Source organism: Ambystoma mexicanum, chromosome 14 (genome assembly GCF_040938575.1).
Source record: "Ambystoma mexicanum isolate Mex_15411 chromosome 14, UKY_AmexF1_1, whole genome shotgun sequence".
NCBI lineage: Eukaryota > Metazoa > Chordata > Amphibia > Caudata > Ambystomatidae > Ambystoma > Ambystoma mexicanum.
In genome coordinates, this window is record NC_090940.1 from 411,453,027 (window position 1) to 411,474,154 (window position 21,128).

General features: G+C 47.2%; 1 protein-coding gene across 2 annotated transcripts in view; it reads right to left on the bottom strand.

Moving 5' to 3' along the window:
- Window positions 1-21,128, bottom strand: part of KNL1 (kinetochore scaffold 1) — a 1,870,945-nt gene that overhangs the window by 1,730,349 nt on the left and 119,468 nt on the right. For both annotated transcript variants that reach the window (XM_069637560.1, XM_069637559.1), the window contains exon 3: window positions 8,430-8,463. In XM_069637560.1, the coding sequence (XP_069493661.1) occupies window positions 8,430-8,463 (34 nt within the window). The remainder of the gene's footprint in view (window positions 1-8,429; window positions 8,464-21,128) is intronic.

Below are 21,128 nucleotides of genomic sequence, written 5' to 3' on the forward strand. Positions count from 1 at the left end.
CAGCAGCTTTGGAGGTCTGCAACCTCTCAAGGCTCTCGTCAGCCTTGCTGCCAAACAAATGAGAGCCATCAAAGGGCATGTTCAGAAGACTGGCCTGTACATCCGGAGCAAAACGAGACTTCCGCAACCACGCAAACCTGCATGTAACGGTGCTCGCAGCCATGGACCGGCTAACACGGTCAGCCATGTCCAACCCAGACTGAAGGGATTCACACATGGCATCCTTGCCATCCTGCACAAGATCAAGGAACCCATCCCTTTCTTCCCCCTCAGGAATATGCTCAGCCGCTAGAGAGACGCAATTCCACAGAGTGTGTGAAAATCTTCCCAAGGCACAAGTGGAGCTGGCGGACTTCAGCGCCATACTCCCCGCAGAAAACACCTTGCGTGCCCAACCATCGAAGCGCTTGTTATCCCCATCAGGAGGGATAGTAGGGTACGCCGTCTGCCTCGAGGTGGCCGTAGCCGCCTGAACCACCAAACCCAGGAGTGCAGTGAGTGGATAGATCACTGGGGTCGCTACTGGAAGGGCAGTATTTTTTACTTAACGACTTGTTAACCGCCGGAAGAGACTCCGGGGTCTGCCAAGCAGCCGCCACCCTTTTTTGCAAAGTCAAATGAAAAGGCAACACTGGGTCAGTGGACGGACCTTGACCAAGAAACTCAGTAACCCTAGCCATCAGTCTTCTATAAGAGGATTCAGCATGGGCCCCAGGCTCTGGCCTGCCAAACTCTGCCTCAGGAGACGTGTCCAAGCCACTGGCATCATGTATTGATTGACGTAACTCTTCCAACTGACTGTCCCCGGAAAAGACAGGAGCCACGTCAGGCTCAACGGGGCCAAACTCCAAATCTGACCTCTCCTCATAGATATCATCCAGAGGAAGAAAGAACTCCTGCCTAGGGACATAAGTGGGTCTGGATTCGCCAACAGGCTTCACAGACTTGGATTTAGCCTTCCTTGGAGGATCCACACTACCAGGGACCTCCATCAGCAAATTCCGGCCAAAAGGCCCCTAAGGCGTTGAGGGCTTTCGCGACAACAACGGCGCCGCCGAGGGCTGGTGTGAAGGCAAAGCATCGAACTCCGTATCCGACGGAGTCAACGCCGACCTCAAGCCCTTACCTGATTTCTGCGGCTTCACCAGGGACAAAGACCAAGACCTGGATCTAGCACGTCTCTGGCGATCAACCTGAACCTTGTCCGAACGGGACCTCGAAGGTTCCCGATGAGAATTGCGCAGAGGACCCAAGCCCGAAGGCGCGCTAGCATCAGACCGAGACTGTTCCCTGCCGGCTTCTTCCGAAGGCACGGACGAACTGTGCCCTGGGATTGAAAAATCGCCAGCATCTGCTCCCTAAAGGCTTCCCATTCCTCCGGAGTCAAGGAGTTCGTGGGACAAGCCACTTTCCTCGCGGTGCCATCATCCGACGAGGACAGGGAAGGCGACCGGTGATGCCACTTCTGGGAGTGCCGAGGCGAGGAGGTCGAGTGGCGGGAACCACTCAGCACCGAGATCCCCGAGACTCCTTCCGACGAGGCGAGTCACCCCTCGAATCATCGGTGGATATCCCTTTCACAGATTTTCAGGACTTACTGGGTTTAGTACCCCGACCTACCTGTAACTTCCCCTTACTCTCCCGCAAGGCCTTAGCAGTCAGCGACTGGCATTTTGAACAGTCGTCGGTGTCATGACTCTTGCCCAGACACCACAAAGAAATGCGGTGCGGGTCCGTAATCGACATCTTAGACTTACAGTCCCGGCAAGTCTTAAAGCCAGACCGCGGAGTCGGAGGGGTAGTTGAAGAAGACATATTCACGAAGAATACACAAGGCACACCGAGTTCTCAAAGCAAACATGTTTGCAGAAAAAATAGAATTGAGATTACGGGCGCTGTGCGTCCTATTTATAACAACCGGTAACGTCGCCCTCGACGGAGGCCTTCGAGGGACATCGACGTAGGAAGCCACCTGCCGAAAAGTTTCCAAAGTAGCACAGCTGTGGACATTACAAGTAAAAGATGTGGAATACGTTGGAGGACAATCCATTCGAAATGCACCTTATTGTCCTTTTACACATTCCTGAGAGGGTTACCTTATCATTGTAGAGCCCAGTGTGGCTTATAAATTGGGTTTTAATTCCATCCCTGCTACTTGTAGTTCAGTGTAATTGTCTCCCTCTCACCGTTACCTGTGATTACCAGGGTTAACAATGGAACTGGAAATATCCTGTTCCTGGTGTAACATCTTGAATGTATTATCATCTTTGCTACATACTGACTTGTCTAGGAGTTCAGAAATTACTGTATTGAACTGATGAATTAATAGTGCTGCAACACTGATTACCTAGCAAATTGCACTACAAATATTCTAAACCATCGTGTTTATTATTGATGTGTCTTACAACTATTCTTTGTATATGTTGAGTGTTATTATTTTGTGTTTTTGGCAAATGACTAATTGTCGAATAAAAGCCACATGATGATGACGATGAGGATTACCCAAATCATACTAATGAAATTGGAAAATAAAAAGAAAGCACAGATTCAGGCTTTAAATACAGGAGGCACAAATGCCAAATGTTAACACCTGCAAAGTGCACACAGACTGATGCACTACGGATCTCGCATAGGCCAGGAGCAATTTGCACCCACCACACATTCAAATGGATCAGATCCACATAAAGTATGCAAAAATAACCAAGCAGAAGCCAGTTAAGTAAAACATTAACGTAAAAATAAAAAAATTGAACATTTGCTATCTGAAAGTGCTGTTAGTCTTGGTGAAAGTGAATATCACTGTGGGGAAAATAGAAGCCAAATGTGGCACTACCAAGGTCCCAGTGTCTTATGCCAAGTGTGGACAATGGTCAATTCCTACAAGGGAAAACATTGGTGTGTGAGTGTAAATTAAGTTGCACCACAGGTGTGTCCCTTGCACTAGAGATTTCGCTGAAGGAGGCTGATTCGCACCCAGCACATCGAAATCCTGTGGGCAATAAGTGCTCACCACCAGTGTCATACATGGCTACAGGAGCTCCAAGTGGTTATGTTCTTGCCATAGTGTGTGAAACGCACACCACCATTTGAGTGTTGAAATCAGTACGTGACCAGACCAGGACGTTTCTCAGAGATTGTGAAGGACAAAAAGGTGGAACCATGCTTCAGCAAGAAATTGCCCCAATTACTGCTTATGTCGCCAATATGATATGAAGAAGGCCATGGATGCATTTTTTTGCAGTGATGCAAAGATTGTGGACTCAACTTCCAGCTAGTCAACCAGGGATCCTGAAGGAGTCCCACCACATTGGACATTAAGGGCCTGTGTTAAATTGCTATGAAACAGTGACCAGTACATTTCAGATCACTAGGGTTTCGACACACAAAGTAGGCTGTAGGTAGGAGCATGGTTCTTTGCATGATCTGAGCTGGCTACATAAGGGGATGAAGCATGAGAGACTAAAATGGTGACATGGGCGCCTTAATTGTTTGGGTCCCAGCATCTGCATATTTCGTGCTGCACCCTAGCAATTCCAATTCTTACCAGAAGGTGAAAAGTCTTACTGCCATTAAACATAGCTTGGGGGGGTTGATTAGTTGACTAGGTCAATCAGCACAGACATGCCATGCCAGGTCTCAGAACATGTTTATGGATGGCCAGTGTGTGTGATCTTAAGTGTGTGCTGCTCTCTCAAGTTTAGAGTGAGTAAGTTAGGGTTGGATTGGCTGTTAAGAGCATAAGCTTAAATGTTTGAGCTTGATACCCGTGTCCATTACCCCGAAGACCGCTGTCTTGTAGTATGCCAAATTGGGGGTTATGGCCTTCCCCAATGTTTAGTGTGACCAAAGGTAAACCGGGTGGTAAAGCTGCAGGCACTTAACATGTTGTATTTACATATTACAATGCTTCTCTTACAGTGAGCACAACTATGCATATTTAAAAATGTAGGGATATAGTGCCTATGTTGATGGTTCTATGTGCTATTTCCACATTTTAAAGACCGAACACAAAAAAAATGTAGTCCGTTTTTGGGTTGACTTTAAAATGCCAAAATATCACATATTACCCCCCTCACGGCACCCACAAAGTGATCCATTCCCCACCACCACCCTCTCACGCATGTCGACTTGTGCACCAAACCCTTCGGAGCCAAAAGCACACTCACTCCCCACACATACACACAGATACACACACTGTCTGCTGGAAATGGACACTATGTATTGAGGGAACACTCGCCTGCACCCTTTTTTGGGAAGGGGCATGGTCAGAGTGATGTGGGCATGTCCCATGGGGCGGAGCTAGGTAAAGCTTCATGGCAAGCGCGTGAGGGTCTCAGCAAAAAAGATTTGCCTTTTTTTCCTGAAGCAAGGACATGCTATTACAGATGGCATGACATCATTGTCACCAGACAGCAGCTTATAGAAACACAACCTTAGGCCTGTTTTGGCACAATTAGCGAGATGTAACTTCGGTCTGAAGGCACAGAAGGGCTCGGGACCCACACCTGGACAAACCTGTCGCACTCTGGTTGACATTTGGAAAAAAGAAAGGTGATGGCTGGAAGGTTGTACAGAGCAATGCCAGTGCTCAAGATTAATTTGAAACCTTCTACCCATCAAATTTTTGGGTTATGGGTTCGAAATTGAGGGGAGCTGGTAGCTATTTAGCTCCTGCTTCTAGCATAGTAGAGCCTGGTTAGCTTGAAACCAACAGCTACTTTTGGCTCATAGAGCCAAATGGTGCCTTCCAAACATGTAAACGTGACATTAGCTTTTAAGTGTTTGAGAATATTAATGAAGACGAAATGGAACACATCAAATACACATTTAAAACACAATCATTCGTACAAAACGGACAAAAAGTTAAAATAGCATCTTTGGTAGGTCCTGCCTACAGGGTGATGACTGACACCCAGGAGCTGGTTTTTGCTCCTACTCATCGGATCTCAATTTTCGAACCCTGTAGTTTGTCTTCAATTAACAAAAAGGGCTTGTCCCCAATGAAATAAAATGACTTGCCATTAATAAAGGACTAATCTTCGAACGTAAGACACTATGGGCCTCATTACACGGTAGTCGGTAAGGGTTTACCGGTACCAGTATTTTACCGGTACACCCTTACCGCCTTACTATGAGGTCCCTTTGCGGGTTGGGGAATTTAACGCCTGCTTTTTGCAGGCGTTAAAAACCAACCTGCAAAAGGACCAGGGAGCTAATTACAGTACCGCAATTTTCGGTGCCGCAATTAGCACCTTCCCCATTCCCATTATGCCCTATGGGGCAAAAATGGGAATGGGGAAGGGCAATGGGGGAAGGGGGAATTACCACCCCGCCATCTTGGAATAGGGCGGTAATTCCCCTTTCCACCAAGGTGGTACTGGTATTTTACCAGCATGGACCAAGGTGCTAATAGCACCTTGGTCCACCGCCATCCCTGTAATGAGGCCCTATATTCCAATTAATGCAGGACTTGTTACCAACTTAATACATCAACTTCCAATAAAGAAATGGCTCACCTCCCAATATACTACTCTCATCTTCCACTGCATAAAGGGCTCGTCTCCAATGAATTTATGATCTCCCAAAAAGATTGTATTGCTTTCAATGTTTTGCTGGTGGATGCTTGGAGTCTATAGATCAGCAGTCTCTGCTGCAAGAGCAGCTGGGAAAGAACCAGTGACTGATCTCATCAACTCACAGGACAAAGCAGCAGCAAAGGACACAAAGTGGCTGCTTTAAAGTACTGCCATGGGAGGCGTGAGGAGCCGAGTCGGGCTGAGTTGTTCTGCGACTCCCACCCCTCACCCCCTCCTTCAGTTACCATGGGGAAGGAAACAACTACAAATACCAGAATACAAAGGGGTGAAAAACAGGACAAGGTGGGCGGCTCATACACTTAACGGGGCAGCTTGCAAGACCAGATAGGGCGAGGGAAAGACAGAGCTGGAAGCACATTCCAACGTACAGCGTTGCCACAGGCCCGGGAATTTGACAAAATTGATGGGCATGGGGTCTTAAAATAATCCATTTAACTGACAGTGCTCGCAAGGAGTATTTAAAGGAAAATAATCCTTGCAAGCAAGGTCCGTTAAATGGATTTACATAACTTGTGTAATCCATTTAACGGACGGTGCACGCAAAGAGTATTTTCCTTTAAAAAAGGAAAATAATCCTTGCAAGCACCATACGGTCCATTAAAACAAAAGCAGTAAAGCATGAAGATTGGTAGGGTAATAAACTGTGTGGGCGTGCGCTTGGATCGTCACATTTAGTTATGGGCAAGCTGCATCTCCAGTACAAAGAGGTTTTACCATAAACCTCTTATGTTCAGTACAGATTGGTTGCTTGTGCCAATTCGCAGTAAGCCTTTATAAGTTAGTGTGCACAGTTTGCTTTGTTAGTCTATTACACAGTACATTAGTCTTAAGAGTCATCAAATGTTGTGTTAAATGTATTTTCTTGCTACAGCCGACACATGTTTTGACACTTGGTCGTTTTCAAAGCCTCTCGAGAGCCTTGGGATAGATCCCACAATTGAAAGAAAACTCCAACTAAGGAAATCACGTTATTGATAACACCCAACTTAACTGGAATCGAAAACCTGACCAGAAGGTCATGATACAACTTACTACAAGGCCTTGAAAACGACAAGTGTCGAAACATGTGTCGGCTGTAGCAAGAAAATAAATTCAACACAACAACATTTGATGACTCTTAAGACTAATGTGCTGTGTAATAGACTAACAAGGAAAACTGTGCACACTAACTTATACAGGCGTAGCACGAACTACCAGCACACGCAACCAATCAGTGAAGCATGAAGATGTTGACACGGCAAGTCTCAGCACTCCAAGATGGCGACGGTACTGAGGCGGGAAGAGGAGGAGTCTAATATTAAGTGAGCGAGGAAAGTATGATACATGTCACACCACCCCACTTCTTCAAAGTTCACAATGATTGGCTGCTTCTGTGCATCCTTAGAATTGGAAGCCTTAGCTGCTATTCAGCTTCTGGCCAATCATAAGCATGAGAATTAAACAGCCAATCATTGCAGCCAGGCGGTGTGTTATCCAAGAGCAGTGCGAGTAATCTGAGCTTTTAGCCTGTGCCATCGGGTTCTGTTTTGGGGCAATTTAAAACAGACAAACCGATCAGTAGGACAGGGGTTGTTTGGGCCACGGGTCTAGATGGTGCGCCGCTCCAGCAAGACATTTTTTGCCGGAGCAGAGCTCCATCTTGTTCTGGGAGAAATCCTCCAGAGCGGTCTTTCTAAATCGATCTTTTTTTGATCGATTAATTGAAAATGTGCTTTACACTTAATACCATCTTAAACGTTCAATTAGTATTGAATGCTGCTGGTGCACTTTTGGTGGATGCCTATGTGGTTTTGTCAGCTGGGTAAAACAGTGTGTATGACCCTGTATCGGTTTGTGCCTACACTTTGTTTGCATTTATATTGATGTTTTTAATTGACAGCTTTCAATGCTTATGTGTTTATGCATACCTATAAGTGGCTTCTGCATTTGTTGAGCGTTAATGTGTGGTACTTCATCTTTATAAATTTGTGCTGGAAGGTATGGTTGGCGGCTGCAAGATGGTCTTGATGTCTGCAAGTCGGATATGCACAGGGTAGTTCTCTGTAAACTTGCATCTTGCTTTTCTGTTGTATGAAAAAGGGATGGGTGGCTAAGGCTGCAAGAGGACTGTCGAGTAAGGGAATGGTCCCATAAGAGTTTGTGGTTGTACAGTCAATGCCGCAGCTGCCAGACCACTGATGTGAATGTGTGGGATAGTTGAGCAACTAGTAGCTGTGCACTGTGTGTCTATTCTTTCACTTTGTGTTCTTCTAGTGTGATATAAAGTACAGGTGATGGTGTGGGACTGGCTGCGTAGGCTGTGCTCAAAGCTACTGGTTCCGACATTTATGTCTAATGTTTTTTCAACAGATTTCAATTCTTCTGAGGTTATGTATTCACATCTCAAAGTGGTGCATGTTCTTCTGAGAACTTACAAGTCCACTAATCTTCAGGCTGTATTGACCAGATTGTCCTTACCCTACACACGAGAATGCCTGGCTCAGAGTGTAGGCCCTCCGCTGGAACAGTGGGCCTGTGTTATGTCAAAGTGCGTTCCATCTTTGTCAGTTAGTCCTGGGATGGGGAGGCCACTGATAAGTATATCTGTATATTCTGTGAACTATAATGACAGCTTCTTTGCATTTGCAATGCACTTTACCCGAACCTTACAAGAGATTCCAGAGTGCTACATCAGGAATCCTACCTTCTTAAATTACAAAAATAAGCCCTAACATGCGCATTATGCTGCAAATGCAGTTGCAGCTACATGACTAATGTGCATAGGCCCCAATGTGTTTTCAGAATGAGAAATGAACAAAAAAAAAATAAAAAATGCAAGAACATTGTACTTACAGATGAAAGCCGCCTTTGTTTCACAGTCTTTTCACTACAATGAAAGAAAACAGGTTAAAAGGAAATGTTTAAAGCGATATGTATTCAATATAGTTACCACAAGTTTCAAATCCAATGGCTTTTAACAAAATCACCCCTGTTAAGAGTGTGTGGCCTCTATTAACACATGAAGTCATTGTTGACCTAGTCAGCCAATCAGAATGTCCGTCACTGACTAAACGACATGAATTCTGACTTCAGAAGCTGCTCAGACTAACTTGGGAAGCAGCCAAGGGAACAAAGCATTTTTCTTTCACGAGACAGTAATGCAATTTCCTAGAAAAAACAATGCTTTTTCTGTTTTAAAGAAAAAAGGTTCACTTTGACATTGCACCCACAAGCACGCTCATGCAAAAACTGTTCAAGTTCGACCAAGTTTACCGTTAAAAAGCCTATTTTATAAAAAGGCAACCTAGCAATTTAAATATTACAAAACCCCATTTAATTCACCAACACACGTTGTGCTCTTTACACATTAAACTGTTAGGCAGAAACCTGTGCAGCTCCCTTAGGGACCACTGCAAAAGATTTAAGACTACAGGTGTTGGCAGTAAACCCACTTGGTAGCAGTCTGTACCACCCAGGTTTACCTGGCAGCTGTGGCTGAGCAGTCAGACTTCTTTCAAGAAGAGTTAGGCAGTATGCAAAGTATACACAGTAGGCACTCAGATACAATAATATAAGCAAACACTGACCAGAGCTTTGGTATCAAAGTATATAATTATTGATTTAAAAACACACAGTTTGAAACACTCCAGGACTCTTATTGTAAAATATTCTAAACACAGTTACTATTGTAATATATACACCCCTTTTTCCTTATCAGATAAGTCACAGTAAAACACCACTTATTTTCATACAGAGGTGAGCGCTTAACTAGATTGCACTCCAATAAGTTTGTGAGAAAGGGAGGGAAAAAGACAGAATATGGAAAGGTACACCACTCTAAGATTCAGGAACACTATAAGCAAGGCAGAAGAGCAAAAGTCACTGGTGAGCCGAAGTCCAAAGGCTGGGCCCACTCTTAGAGAGAGCAGAGCACAAATGCGCCCAAGATCACACGGTTACACTAGGCTTAGAAAGTCTTGCAGAGGGTTCAAAAAGAGTTTAGAGAGGCTTAGGAACATTTAGCCAGGGTGTCCCAGGCTAACCCAGGTTCGAAAGCCGGGGGCCAAATCTACCCCGTACAGTCGGTAGCAAGGGAAGCCAGGCGGGACACGGTACCTTAAGTGGGAAGGATCCTCCAGCGGTGGCAGTTGTTCCTGGTAGTGGGTGTAATTCGCGTCGTCGTCCAGGGGAAGAGAAGATCTCGACTTGGAGGAAAGATGAAGGTCATTACACTACCAGGGCAGAAACCAGCCACAGAGTTTTCCGGTTAAAGGTGGTACCTTTGTTTCGCGGTCGTGGTAAAACGTGGTATCCCGGTTGCCGGGGTGCTTGGCACAGGCAAGGCGGCCACGAGGTACGTCGGGAAGGCGAAAAGACGGTGAAACTGGTTATCCCCACCAGTCAAAGGAAGAAGACTCTCTGGCGGGAGTTCTTCTCTGTCGTTGGGAAAAGTGGTGAGGCAGTCCAGCAGGGCTCCACCGGTGGTGGTGTCGTGGCAGGTCGGCTCAGCTTCTCCCTCGTCGGATTCTTAGGTCCTGTGGTGACTTCTGAAGTTCCAGTCCCCAAAGCCCTGCTTTTATGCAGCAAACCCCCATTCACTCAGCCTAGCTGTCACTCAAACATGCTAAGTGGTGAGCCGGCCGGCTCACCACTTGGGCCAATCAGGATGGAGTGCGACTTGAGTTGCCTAGGCAACTCAGTCCAGGGTGCCTACATTCCCCTCCGCCCCTCCTAAGTACCCCAGACAGAGTGGCACCACTTTGGAGGGCTTCTGTGGAGAAGCCCGCCAAAAAGTGGAACAAAGGGCTCGACTTGGGTTGGAGTCACAGAAGAGAACACAAACGCCATTTTAGAATCAAGTTTTGGCAAAAAATACCAACCGGAGAATTAATATTAATTAAATAAACCGGCGGTATGTTCGAGGCTACCGTAAATAATTAAAGGTAGTAGCCTAAAACAATGGGAAATCCCATAGGAAAATATTCGCGGTTGAATATAAAAAGTAGTATCCACTGCCACCAGCCAAAACTCAATCAGGGGGGACGGAGACGTGCCCCCTCGACTAACAGATCCTGGGGCAATCAAATTGCCCCATCCAGTACGTCCACAATATGATGGTTTGTACTGGTTCTGTTCAGAATTTAAGACTAAGTCAATGGTGACTTTACATGCCCTGGGAGACAGTAGTCAGTCCCAGGGTATGGAGTCTATAATGGGGGGTCACTATGACACCCCTGTGTCACTGCACTGAGGGTGCTGTGTAACACATATCACAAATACACATGAAGCCCTATGGGGTAAAAGATCCCATAGCCCATTAAACACATGTAGATCCAAAGAAACACACTCAAATCATGTCCAAGAGTGAGGGGTAAGAGTCTCACTCTTGGCAGGAGAAAACCAAAAATCCAGCAAAGCTGCTGGGGGACTCACTAGGTTAGGAAATTCACCCTAAACAGAGAATTCTCCCTAACATAAACCAACATGTTTTACTTCACCATAACTTCAGAATCTTAATTGCTAATAGGCTTATAGACATCAGGGGAGTGGGTGGGGGGAGGGGAGGTGGGAGGGGTCATTAAACCTTTCCCAATTTACGGTCCTCGGTGAAGGATCAGGCCATTATCCCGTAAGGACGACCCCCCTTCCTTTAGTCTAAAAGCTATATTATAGCCTGGATCCCACGAATATTACTGGCTGTTACCTGGAAAAATCTCTCCAGTACCCATTTGTTCTCCTCCATGAAATATAAAGCAGAGCCACTGAAGCCTTACAATCATCAAGTAATAATTTAAATTGGTCATCTAATGAAAAACAAAGTGTGTACACGATTCTGACTGCCTACATAAAAAGAAAGAAAGAAAAACCACTAGATCGGTTACATGGGAGTGTGCTTGGACATACCCGCTAAATGAAATAAAGGGGCACTCAAGGGTTCCGAAGGTTTGCAGAGAGGGGAATGAAGCATCTGGACATGGGACAATTGAAAAGATCCTTATCCTTAACATCAGAAGTCTTAATTCTCCTCACGTGAGTGCGCCTTCACCTTTTAGAAGAAGCAAATGCTTGAGGTTGAGGAGTAAGGCATCCCACACAAATGTTTGCGCCGCGTCCTACTAAAAAAAAGGGAAGGTCGCCATCCTTTAGAAGAAAGGTTTAGCGTTTCACACATTGAGAACTGAGAAATCAAAAGGAATCTTAAATTAAGAACATTTTTTCGGACGAGCGCTTAAAAGATAGACAGCGCCGCCAAGTAACCTTTAATGGTACCCACTTGAAGTAAGAAAGACAAAACCATAGGAATGGAGCACTGAAAAGGATCACCATTGTGATCTATGCACCAGTCGCAGAACTTACGCCAATGGTACAGGGATTTAGTTGCAGGCCGCCTGGCCGAAAGCAACACCTCCATCATGTCATCCGGGAGGTCCCAATCCTTATACCTCAACCTTTCAGTTACCAAGCGTGAAGGTTGAGAGTCTTGACCTCTGGATAGAGAACCTGAACGCCCCCTACACCCCCCCCATCCACAAACCTCCCACACGCGCGCGAGAGAGCAGATCCTCTCGGTAGGGAAGACGGCGTGGAGGTACCACACTCTCGCTGGCCCAATCAGGAGTAATGAGGATCATGTGGGAACCGAACCGCCGTAACCTCCGCAACACTTGAGGAATGACGGGGACCGGAGGAAACGCGTACAACAGTGGGAATGACAATCCACCACAAACGCGTCTCCTAAGGCTCCTCTTGGAGGAAATTCCCTTGAGCAGAATCTCTCGCACTTCCGGTTGACAGTGGTGGCAAAGAGATCCACTTGCGGGGTTCCCCAGAGGGTGAACAGCTCCTGAAGGACTTCCAGAGCCAACTCCCACTCGTGAGAGATCGTGCTCTGCGTGCTCAGAGCATCCGCCGCTGCATTTTCGTCTCCGGCCAGATGAACTGCTGAGATCTAAATTTCCTGCTGGATGGCCCAGAACCAGAGCTGCATTGCCTCTCTGCACAACAGGATTACTTACCCCCTCCCCTTTTTTGTCGAGGTAATGCATGGCCACTGTGTTGTCTGTCATGATCAGGACACTCTTCCCCCGAACAGAAGGCAGAAAAGGCTTCAGGGCTAGCCTGATGGCCCTCAGCTCTAACAGACTGATGTGGAGTTTGGACTCCGATGGAGACCAACGACCACTGGCTGTCAAATCGTTGGCATGAGCGCCCCATCCTGTGAGGGAAGCATTCGTCACTACCGTCACCTCCGGCCACGGTTGCCAAAACTGTTCCCCCTTCATCAGGTTCCCTTCGTTGGCCCACCACAGAAGATCCTGGGAGACAGAGTGGAATCTGAACGGGATACGACATCCTGCCAAAGAACTGTGACCACTGCATCTCGAGGGCCCACTGCAGGGATCTCATCCGCAGCCTGGCCTCTGGCACCAGAAAAACGCAGTATGCCATGAGGCTGAGCAACCTTAAGAATTCGAAAGCCGGGAGACTCTGGGCATGTTGAAACGTGTCCACCATCTGCCCAATGTGATGAGCCCTTACCTTGGGAGGCGAACACTTCCCCAAAGATGTGTCTAACACAGCCCCGATGTACTGGAGCTGTTGGAAATGTGTCAGATGCAACTTCTCGAAATTCAGGGAGAAGCCCAGCCTGTGGAGGGTGCGGCAGGTGACACTTAGATGATCCAACGCTAGCTCGGGAGAGCGCACCCGGATCAGCCAGTCGTCGAGGTAGGGGTAGATGTGAATCCCCCCCTCACCTGAGGTATGCTGCCACCACCACCATGAGCTTGGTGAAGACCCTCGGGCGGAGGTCAATCCGAACGGCAGGTCCCGAAACTGAAAGTGTGAGTCACCAGCCGCACACCTCAGGTATTTTCTGTGCGCGGGATAGATTGGCACATGAAAGTAAGCATCCTTGAGGTCCAGAGACAGCAACCAATCCTGAAGTTGAAGGGCCTGGAGGACTTGAGAAAGAGTGACTATCTTGAACTTGTCCTTCCGGAGAACTTTGTTCAACCAATGCAAGTCCATGATGGGTCTCATTCCCAAGTCTTTCTTTGGGATAAATAAATAAGGGGAATACCACCCCTTGTTCCTCTCCGCTACAGGCACTAGTACTATAGCACCTTTCTCCAGCAGGGACAAGATTTCCAGCGCAAGGTGAGGATCCGGAAGCTTCAAAGAGTTTCCCCGGTGGATTGTCCTGAGGCCGCTGAAGGAAGGGAAGGCAGTAGCAGTAGGCTATGGTATCCAGAACCCACGGATCTGAAGTAATGGCCCGCCACTCTTCGAGATGTTGAGACAGTTTGCCCCCAACCGGCGAACCAAGGACATGGCCTTGTGACTGTTTGGAAGCGGCTGTGGCAGTGTCTGAAGGCAAAGAGGCAGCTGCCTGAGCGGCTTTGGCACCAAGATTTCCCCGACCACCACGGGTACTTCTTCGCTGGCCCCTTTGACTGGCGGCCCCTCTCGTTCTATCAAAAGAGGAGTAATAACGAAAACAACCTCCCCTCCAATGCTGTCCCCTAGGATGAAAAGGGAGAGGTTGACGCACCGCAGAGCTTAAAGATTTTGCCGCAGCTTTTGAGGTCTGCAATCTCTCAAGGCTCTCATCAGCCTTGCTGCCAAACAAATGTGCGCCATCAAAGGGCATGTTCAGAAGATGAGCCTGCACATCCAGCGCAAACCTCGACTTCCGCAACCACGCAAATCTGAGCATAACTGTGCTCGCAGCCATGGATTGGCTAACACTGTCGGCTGTATCCAAACCCGACTGAAAGGATTTGCACGTAGCATCCTTGTCATCTTGCACGAGAGCAAGGAACCCATCCCTTTCTTCCCCATCGGGAATATGCTCAGCCGTCAAAGAAACAATTCCACAGAGTGTGTGAAAACCTTGCCAAGGCACACGTGGATTGGCCGATTTCAAGGCCATGCTCCCAGCAGAAAATACCTTCCGGGCCCAACTGTCGAAGCGATTGCAGTCCCTATCCGGAGGGATGGTAGGGTATGCCGCCTGCCTCAAGGTGGCCGGAGCTGCCTAAACCACCAAACTCTCTGGAGTGGGGCGAGTAGATAGATAGCTGGGATCACTAACCGAAGGGCAGTATTTCTTGGTCAAAGACTTATTAACAGGCGGAAGAGATTCCGGGGACTGCCAAGCAGCTGCCACCCTTTTCTGCAAGGTAAGATGAAATGGCAAAACCGGGTCAGAGGACGGACCTTGATCTAAAATGTCCGTCATATCATCCTGAACAAAGTCTTCAGGAGGACTGGACCAGCCCAGATACGCCGACACCCTCGCCATGAGCCTCCTGTACGAAGACTCTGCATGAGCCCCAGGCTCAGGCCTACCAAATTCCACTTCCGGAGAAGTGTCCAACACACTGGCATCATGGAGGGTCTGCCGCAACTCCTCCAACTGACTGTCTCCAGAAAAAGGTGGAGCGTCATCAAGGTCACCAGGGTCCTCAACCTCAGACCCTTCTTCCTCTTCATAAATGTCATCCAGTGGGAGTTGAAACCCAGGCCTGGTGACAGAAGAGGGCCTGGAGGTCAAATCTGGCCGCACAAACTTCCCAGTAGCCTTCCTTGGAGGATCCAAGAGATCCAGGTACTCCAACTGCAAATTGAGAAAAAATCCCTGAAGGCGCCGGAAGCTTTGACGCCGAGAGGGTCAACAACCTCGACGTTGTGAGCGCTGAAGGCTTCTGCGTAGACGTAGGTGCGGACGGCGCCGTGGGCTGGTACGATGGCAAAGCGTTGACGTCCAAGTCGGACGGACACGGCACCGACCGATTCGACACCGGCATCGAGCCCTCAATAGGTAGCTGCGAACTCGCTGGGGACGAGGACCGAGACCTAGAGACACGTCTCTTGCGACTTTTCGAATCCTTGTCCGTATGAGACCTCGAAGGCTCCCGAAACGAGTCACGCCGTGGACCTGAAGGTGTGCGTGTCACGGTACGAGATCGATCCTGGCCGGCTTGGTCAGAAGGCAGGATCGGACCCGTGCCCTGCGATTGAAAAATCGCTAACATAGATTCTTTAAACGCCGCCCATTCCTCCAGAGTCTAGGACTTTGTCGGACACGTAACCTTCCTCAAGGCACCATCCTCCGAGGAGGACGGGGAAGGCGACCGGTGACAGCGCTTCCTAGAGTGCCGGGACGAGGAAGACGAGTGGCAGGAACCACTCCGGGACCGAGATCCCTGGGACTCCTTCCGACGCAGAGAGGCGCCCCTCGAGTCATCGGTGGAAACCCCCTTGGACTTGGATCTGGAAGTTCGGGACTTAACAGGCTTAGAGCCCCTACCTACCTGGAGCTTCCCTTTGGGCTCCCGCAAGGCCTTGGCAGTCAGTCGTCTGTGTCGTGCGACTTGCCCAGGTACCACAAATAAATGCGGTGCGGGTCAGTGAGTGACATTTTCGACTTGCAGTCCCGGCAGGTCATGAAGCCAGACCGCAGAGTCAGAGGGGTCGAATAGAAAGACATCCTAACGATGAACACACGAGGCGTGCCGAGTCTCACAAAGTTAACACGTTCGCCAAAAAAAACTGAACTGAGTCTACGGCCGCCGTGCGTCCTATTTATAACATCCGGTGACGTCGCACCCTCGGCGGAGGCCTTCGAGGGACATCGACCCAACGTCATCGAAGCAGGACGCCCTCTGCTGATTAGGTTTCCGAAGTGCACAGCTGTGGACATTACATGTCAAAGATGTGGAATACGTTGGAGGACACAATCCATTCAAAGAGACACTTTAAAGGTGCATACACATTCAAGACAGGGCCTAAATCATTTGTACGTTCTCTGGCTTAGCTAAGAAAAAGGAAATGGTGCGTTTTCCGTCTCAGCCAGCCAGCTGACCATGAGAATTCATTTGGCAGTTTTAGCACTGCACGGCTACTTGTTATCTGATTCACACAAGAACAGGAAGTCGCCAGTTGACACAAAATATTTGCGATGAGCACTTTACGAATGTACAAACCCGGGACCCATAGTTTGCAATGAGAAGCGCTTGAACAGTTAAGGAGATTTCATCTTTTGATACAGGAAGCGTTCTAACAGTTTGCAGAAGAACGTGATTCTGTAATGTTATAGATGTCTACCTCTGATAAAGAATGTGACATGACTGTTGAAAAAAGCAGATACTACAAATCCACACGTGCAGGGCAGCCATTTTACTGTTTATAAATATATGGTCCAGCACAGCAGAACGGACACACACAAGAGGCCAGCAGACTGGCCTTCGCTTTGAAGCGAGATGGGCTGGAGAGAAGAGGGAGAGAGACACAGCCAGGTCAAACAAAGCCGATAGCTGTTGATTCCATTTCCTCTCCAAGATATGAGTCACAAATGGATTCCGCTGCTGCCATAAAGCATAATGAGAGGCATGTAGTGTAGCTTGGCAGGAGATGTGTATCCCGCGATTTTGACCTAAACACTACTTGTTCCAGTATTTGAATATTCAATATGCTCTTCGTTTATATAACCATCTTGTTAATAGGTATGATGTTACATCTGCTTTTGCTCTAGCTTGTTTAACGAGGATGAGAACCCTCAGAAGATAGAGGATGTTAAAATGCATTAAAATGATATTGTCAAGTGTATATTTGAGTGAGAGTCAGAATGTTATCTCTTGAGTGAGTCAAGAACCTTCATTCCTTGAGTGTATATGTTTAATTATGTGAATGATACCGGAGCCTAGGCCTGCCTGTCCTGAAGTGCTGGGACACGGTCAAGGAGGTTTAAGACAAATGACTGATTTGTCACAGCCCCGCAAGAGGTGGAGATTAGGGGCTCGCAATCGCACCTAAATCACAGGCAATTAGATAATCTTCACACAACTACGTGATAATTGTCACCAGGAGCATGGAAACGACCCTCAAGAGTACAAAGGGAGATTATGTGCCTAGTGGTTAAATTAATGAGCCCGAAACATGGAAACTGGATTTCTAATTCCAGCCCCAGACCCATAGGATTATAAATATTAAAAATAATGTACAACAAACTGCATAGAGTGCCATCTTTTGATGTCCTAGTTATGTTCTCCAAGTTGCTGCTTGCCATCAAATCATGGCTTTTATTCACAATCCCAACTGGTTCTGGTACATCCAATTGCGCTGTGCAAAGCATCTCATCATTGACATGATGATTTGGCCTTGGTGAATAGAGTCTACCTCATCATCCAGGCATGGATGGCTATGCATGGTCTATGCCTGAATGGTGAGAAAACAGAGCTCATCATCTTGGGTACCCCCATGAATCTCAAAAAATTAGGCCTCGAATATACTCCTTTATAAATCGATGGCAATTTCATCAAAGTAGCCACTGAGGTAAAGACCCTTGGCTTCTACCTTGACTGCACGTTATCCTTCACTCAACAAGTTAATGCCATGGCCTCTGCCACCGCATATACTTGTAAACTTATGTTAATGTTAAAGGATATTTGTACTGCGCACTATCACCACCGGAGTGGTCCCCTGGCGCTCTGGCAGCTCCGAAAAAAGGGAAGGGAGGGGATGAGTTAGTGGGAGTAAGGTGGAAAAGTGCAAGAGAGCAGTGATGTGCTGTTGGCAGCTTCAGCCCGGTGGGTCCGTTGGCTGGCCGTGAGGTGTTTTACAGTCGGTAGTAATCGTGTGCTGTTGTGCAAGTCTATGTGTGGTTTGTCTTGTTGTTGCAGTGTAGTGAAGTCTGTGCGGGTTGCTGTGCTGTAGGTTTGTGGTTGTGTTTGGCTACAGTTTGAGAGGTGTATGCAGAGAAGTGAAGTTGTTAGTGGATTGGTTAATTGGCATTGCTGTCCTTGCAGTTAAGACTAGGCGTGGTGCTAGCTATCATTCACCATTCCATCTGAGTGTGGCAATTGGTAATCTTTAATATCTTATCTAGGTGTGACGCACGCTTAAGTTAAGTATTCCATCCAAGTGTGGCACATGCTAACATTCACATTACTATCTAGGTGTGACGCAGGGTGCATTTGAGCATTCCATCTAAGCCCATCTAGGTGTGGCTCATGCTAACATTCACAATCCTATCTAGGTGTGACACGGGCTAGAGCAGAGCATTCAGTCTGAGTGTGGCACATGCTAACATTCACATTCTATTTGGGTGCCAGGCGGCTAAAGCTGAGTATTCCATCTAAGGGTGGCGCATGCTTACATTCACAATCCTATCTAGGAGTGATGCGGGCTAAAGCAGAGCATTCAATGTAAGTGTGGCACACGCTAGCATTCACTTTTCTATCTAGGTGCGACGCAGGCTAAAGTTGAGCATCCAATCTAATCTAATCAAAGGAAGCCAGCACTGGTGGGCATGCGCATGGATAAGTACTGTGGGCAGCCTGCTAAAGGAAGCCAGCACTGGTGGGCATGCGCATGGATAAGCACTGAGGGCAGCCGGCAAACCATTCCTCTGCAACAACAGTTGCATCATCTTGGCCAGAGCCCTCATACTATCCAGGTTGGATTATTGCAATGCCCTTTATATTTGCTCCAACAAACATACTATCAGGAGAATCCAAACCCTCCAAAACAATGCTTTTAGGGAAGCCCTCTGAGTAGCTAGGAGAGAACATATCTCTGAGATCAGACGACAAAATAACTGGCTCTCCACTAATGGCAAAGTCCAACTAAAAACTGCCTTGCTTACTTACAAATTATTGAATAATGCTGCTCCCAGTATTTTCTCTGAAAGATTCCACAGAACGACCTCCTCTAGACCTTCCAGACTAATCAATACTAACTGCCTCACCATACCCAGGTTTAAACTATCAAAGGTGGGGGCAGCAGTTTTCCTGTTAAAGCAGCCCAGCTTTGGAACTCCCTGCCACCCTCACTCCGTGCTGATCAATCATACCAGAGCTTTAGATATAGCTGCATCAACTGGCTTAAAACCACTGATCACTAGCCGCCCTCACCACCTTGTACATAAACTCTACATCTGCTGTTCCTAGGTCTTAGACTTGGCGTTCTCATAATGTTACTACCTTGTTTTTATGATGACTTGTAACTGTTGACTGTGCTTGGTGCATTTATTCCTGTAACTAAGCTTCGAACTTTCTTGAAACGTCCGCGCCCTGCTACCTTCAGGTTTGGTGCGCAATAAAAATTAATAAACAAACATGCTACCGCTTCATTAACTATTCTCTGTAAAACTACACACACACACACACACACACACACACACACACACACACGCCAGTTAGATACAAATTATGGTCATGTGGAGAAAGTGATGCAATTTATTTTTTGGGGACAAGCCTGTTCTTCGTGTTCAAGATACAAACTACATACCATCAATTTTTTCTAAATCAGTAAAGGCAGGTCTAGATTAATACTCATCCTTTCAAAAGTTAATTTACAACTGTACATGTATATAACATTAGTTTCCTGTCATGGCAGCCAATTTGTGGAACACCATGCCGGTAGCCTTAAGATCAGAACCATCATTCCACAGCTTTAGATCTAAAACCAAAACCTGGATCCTCTCTTGTCTCTCTTGATCACTAGTTGCTCCAACAAACCACACATGTAAATACCTGCAATGCAATTTTTAAAATATGGTGTGCCATAATGTAAATGATCTACTGTATCTGCACTTTTCCTAATTTATATGCAACCAAGTGATATGTGCCTTGACACCCACTGTAATCTGTAAATATTATTTACTGCTATGCAAATTATCTTGTGCATATGTATCACTCCTTCTTATGTCATGATTTATATGTAACCATTGTCACGACCATCGCCCAAAACCCCCTCTGGCAAACCCATTGGCCAGGTGGAGTCAGGACTCGGGCCTCTAGAGCCTGGCATCCTCTTCAAAAGCCCTCATGGGGCCAGGCTCATACACCATGAAAAACAATGTGCTTGGGAACTACTTTATTGTATTGTCAGCCAACATGGAGGCATCCACATAGCTTGGTTCCTAAGAACCAAGCTATGCGGTCTAGTGTTTTGGCTGTGGCAGCCTAGGGACTACTTTACCTGGACTATTTTGTTGGGGCTATTTAAACCACACCCGAGCAAGACAACACGCTTCGCGTTACTTTGCAGCTCGCAACATGACGCTCACTGTGTCGAGCTATTCCCTCGAACCTCGGAGAAGCAGAACCTGCAAGGAGACAAAAGGAAGATCATTAGCAGCGGCATCTTACCTGCAGTCTTCATCTTTAAACACTCGCAGCTACTGAGAACAGCTTCCTCGAATCTGCACGCCTCCCAGACAGAACAACCTGAAAGAGGAAGATAGAGGCAACATTAAAGAAAGCAGTAGAGACATTTACAAATTACTAACTGCTCAAAAGGCTTACCTGGCTGGACGCATCTCGGCTGTCACCACTCCAGACATTCCACTCGCGCTGAAGAACACTGCGACCTACAAGGAAGGAAAACACAGGTTAGCAAAGGCAAGACTTTGCAGCGCTGCGCGTAGCGCTTACTTACCGCATCATAGCGCTCTTAATGCGCCATCATTTACCAGCGGGGCTCAACCAAGCCAGTTCGCCACGCTGAAGCTCTGCATACCTAAGGGAGAAAAAAAAGAGACAT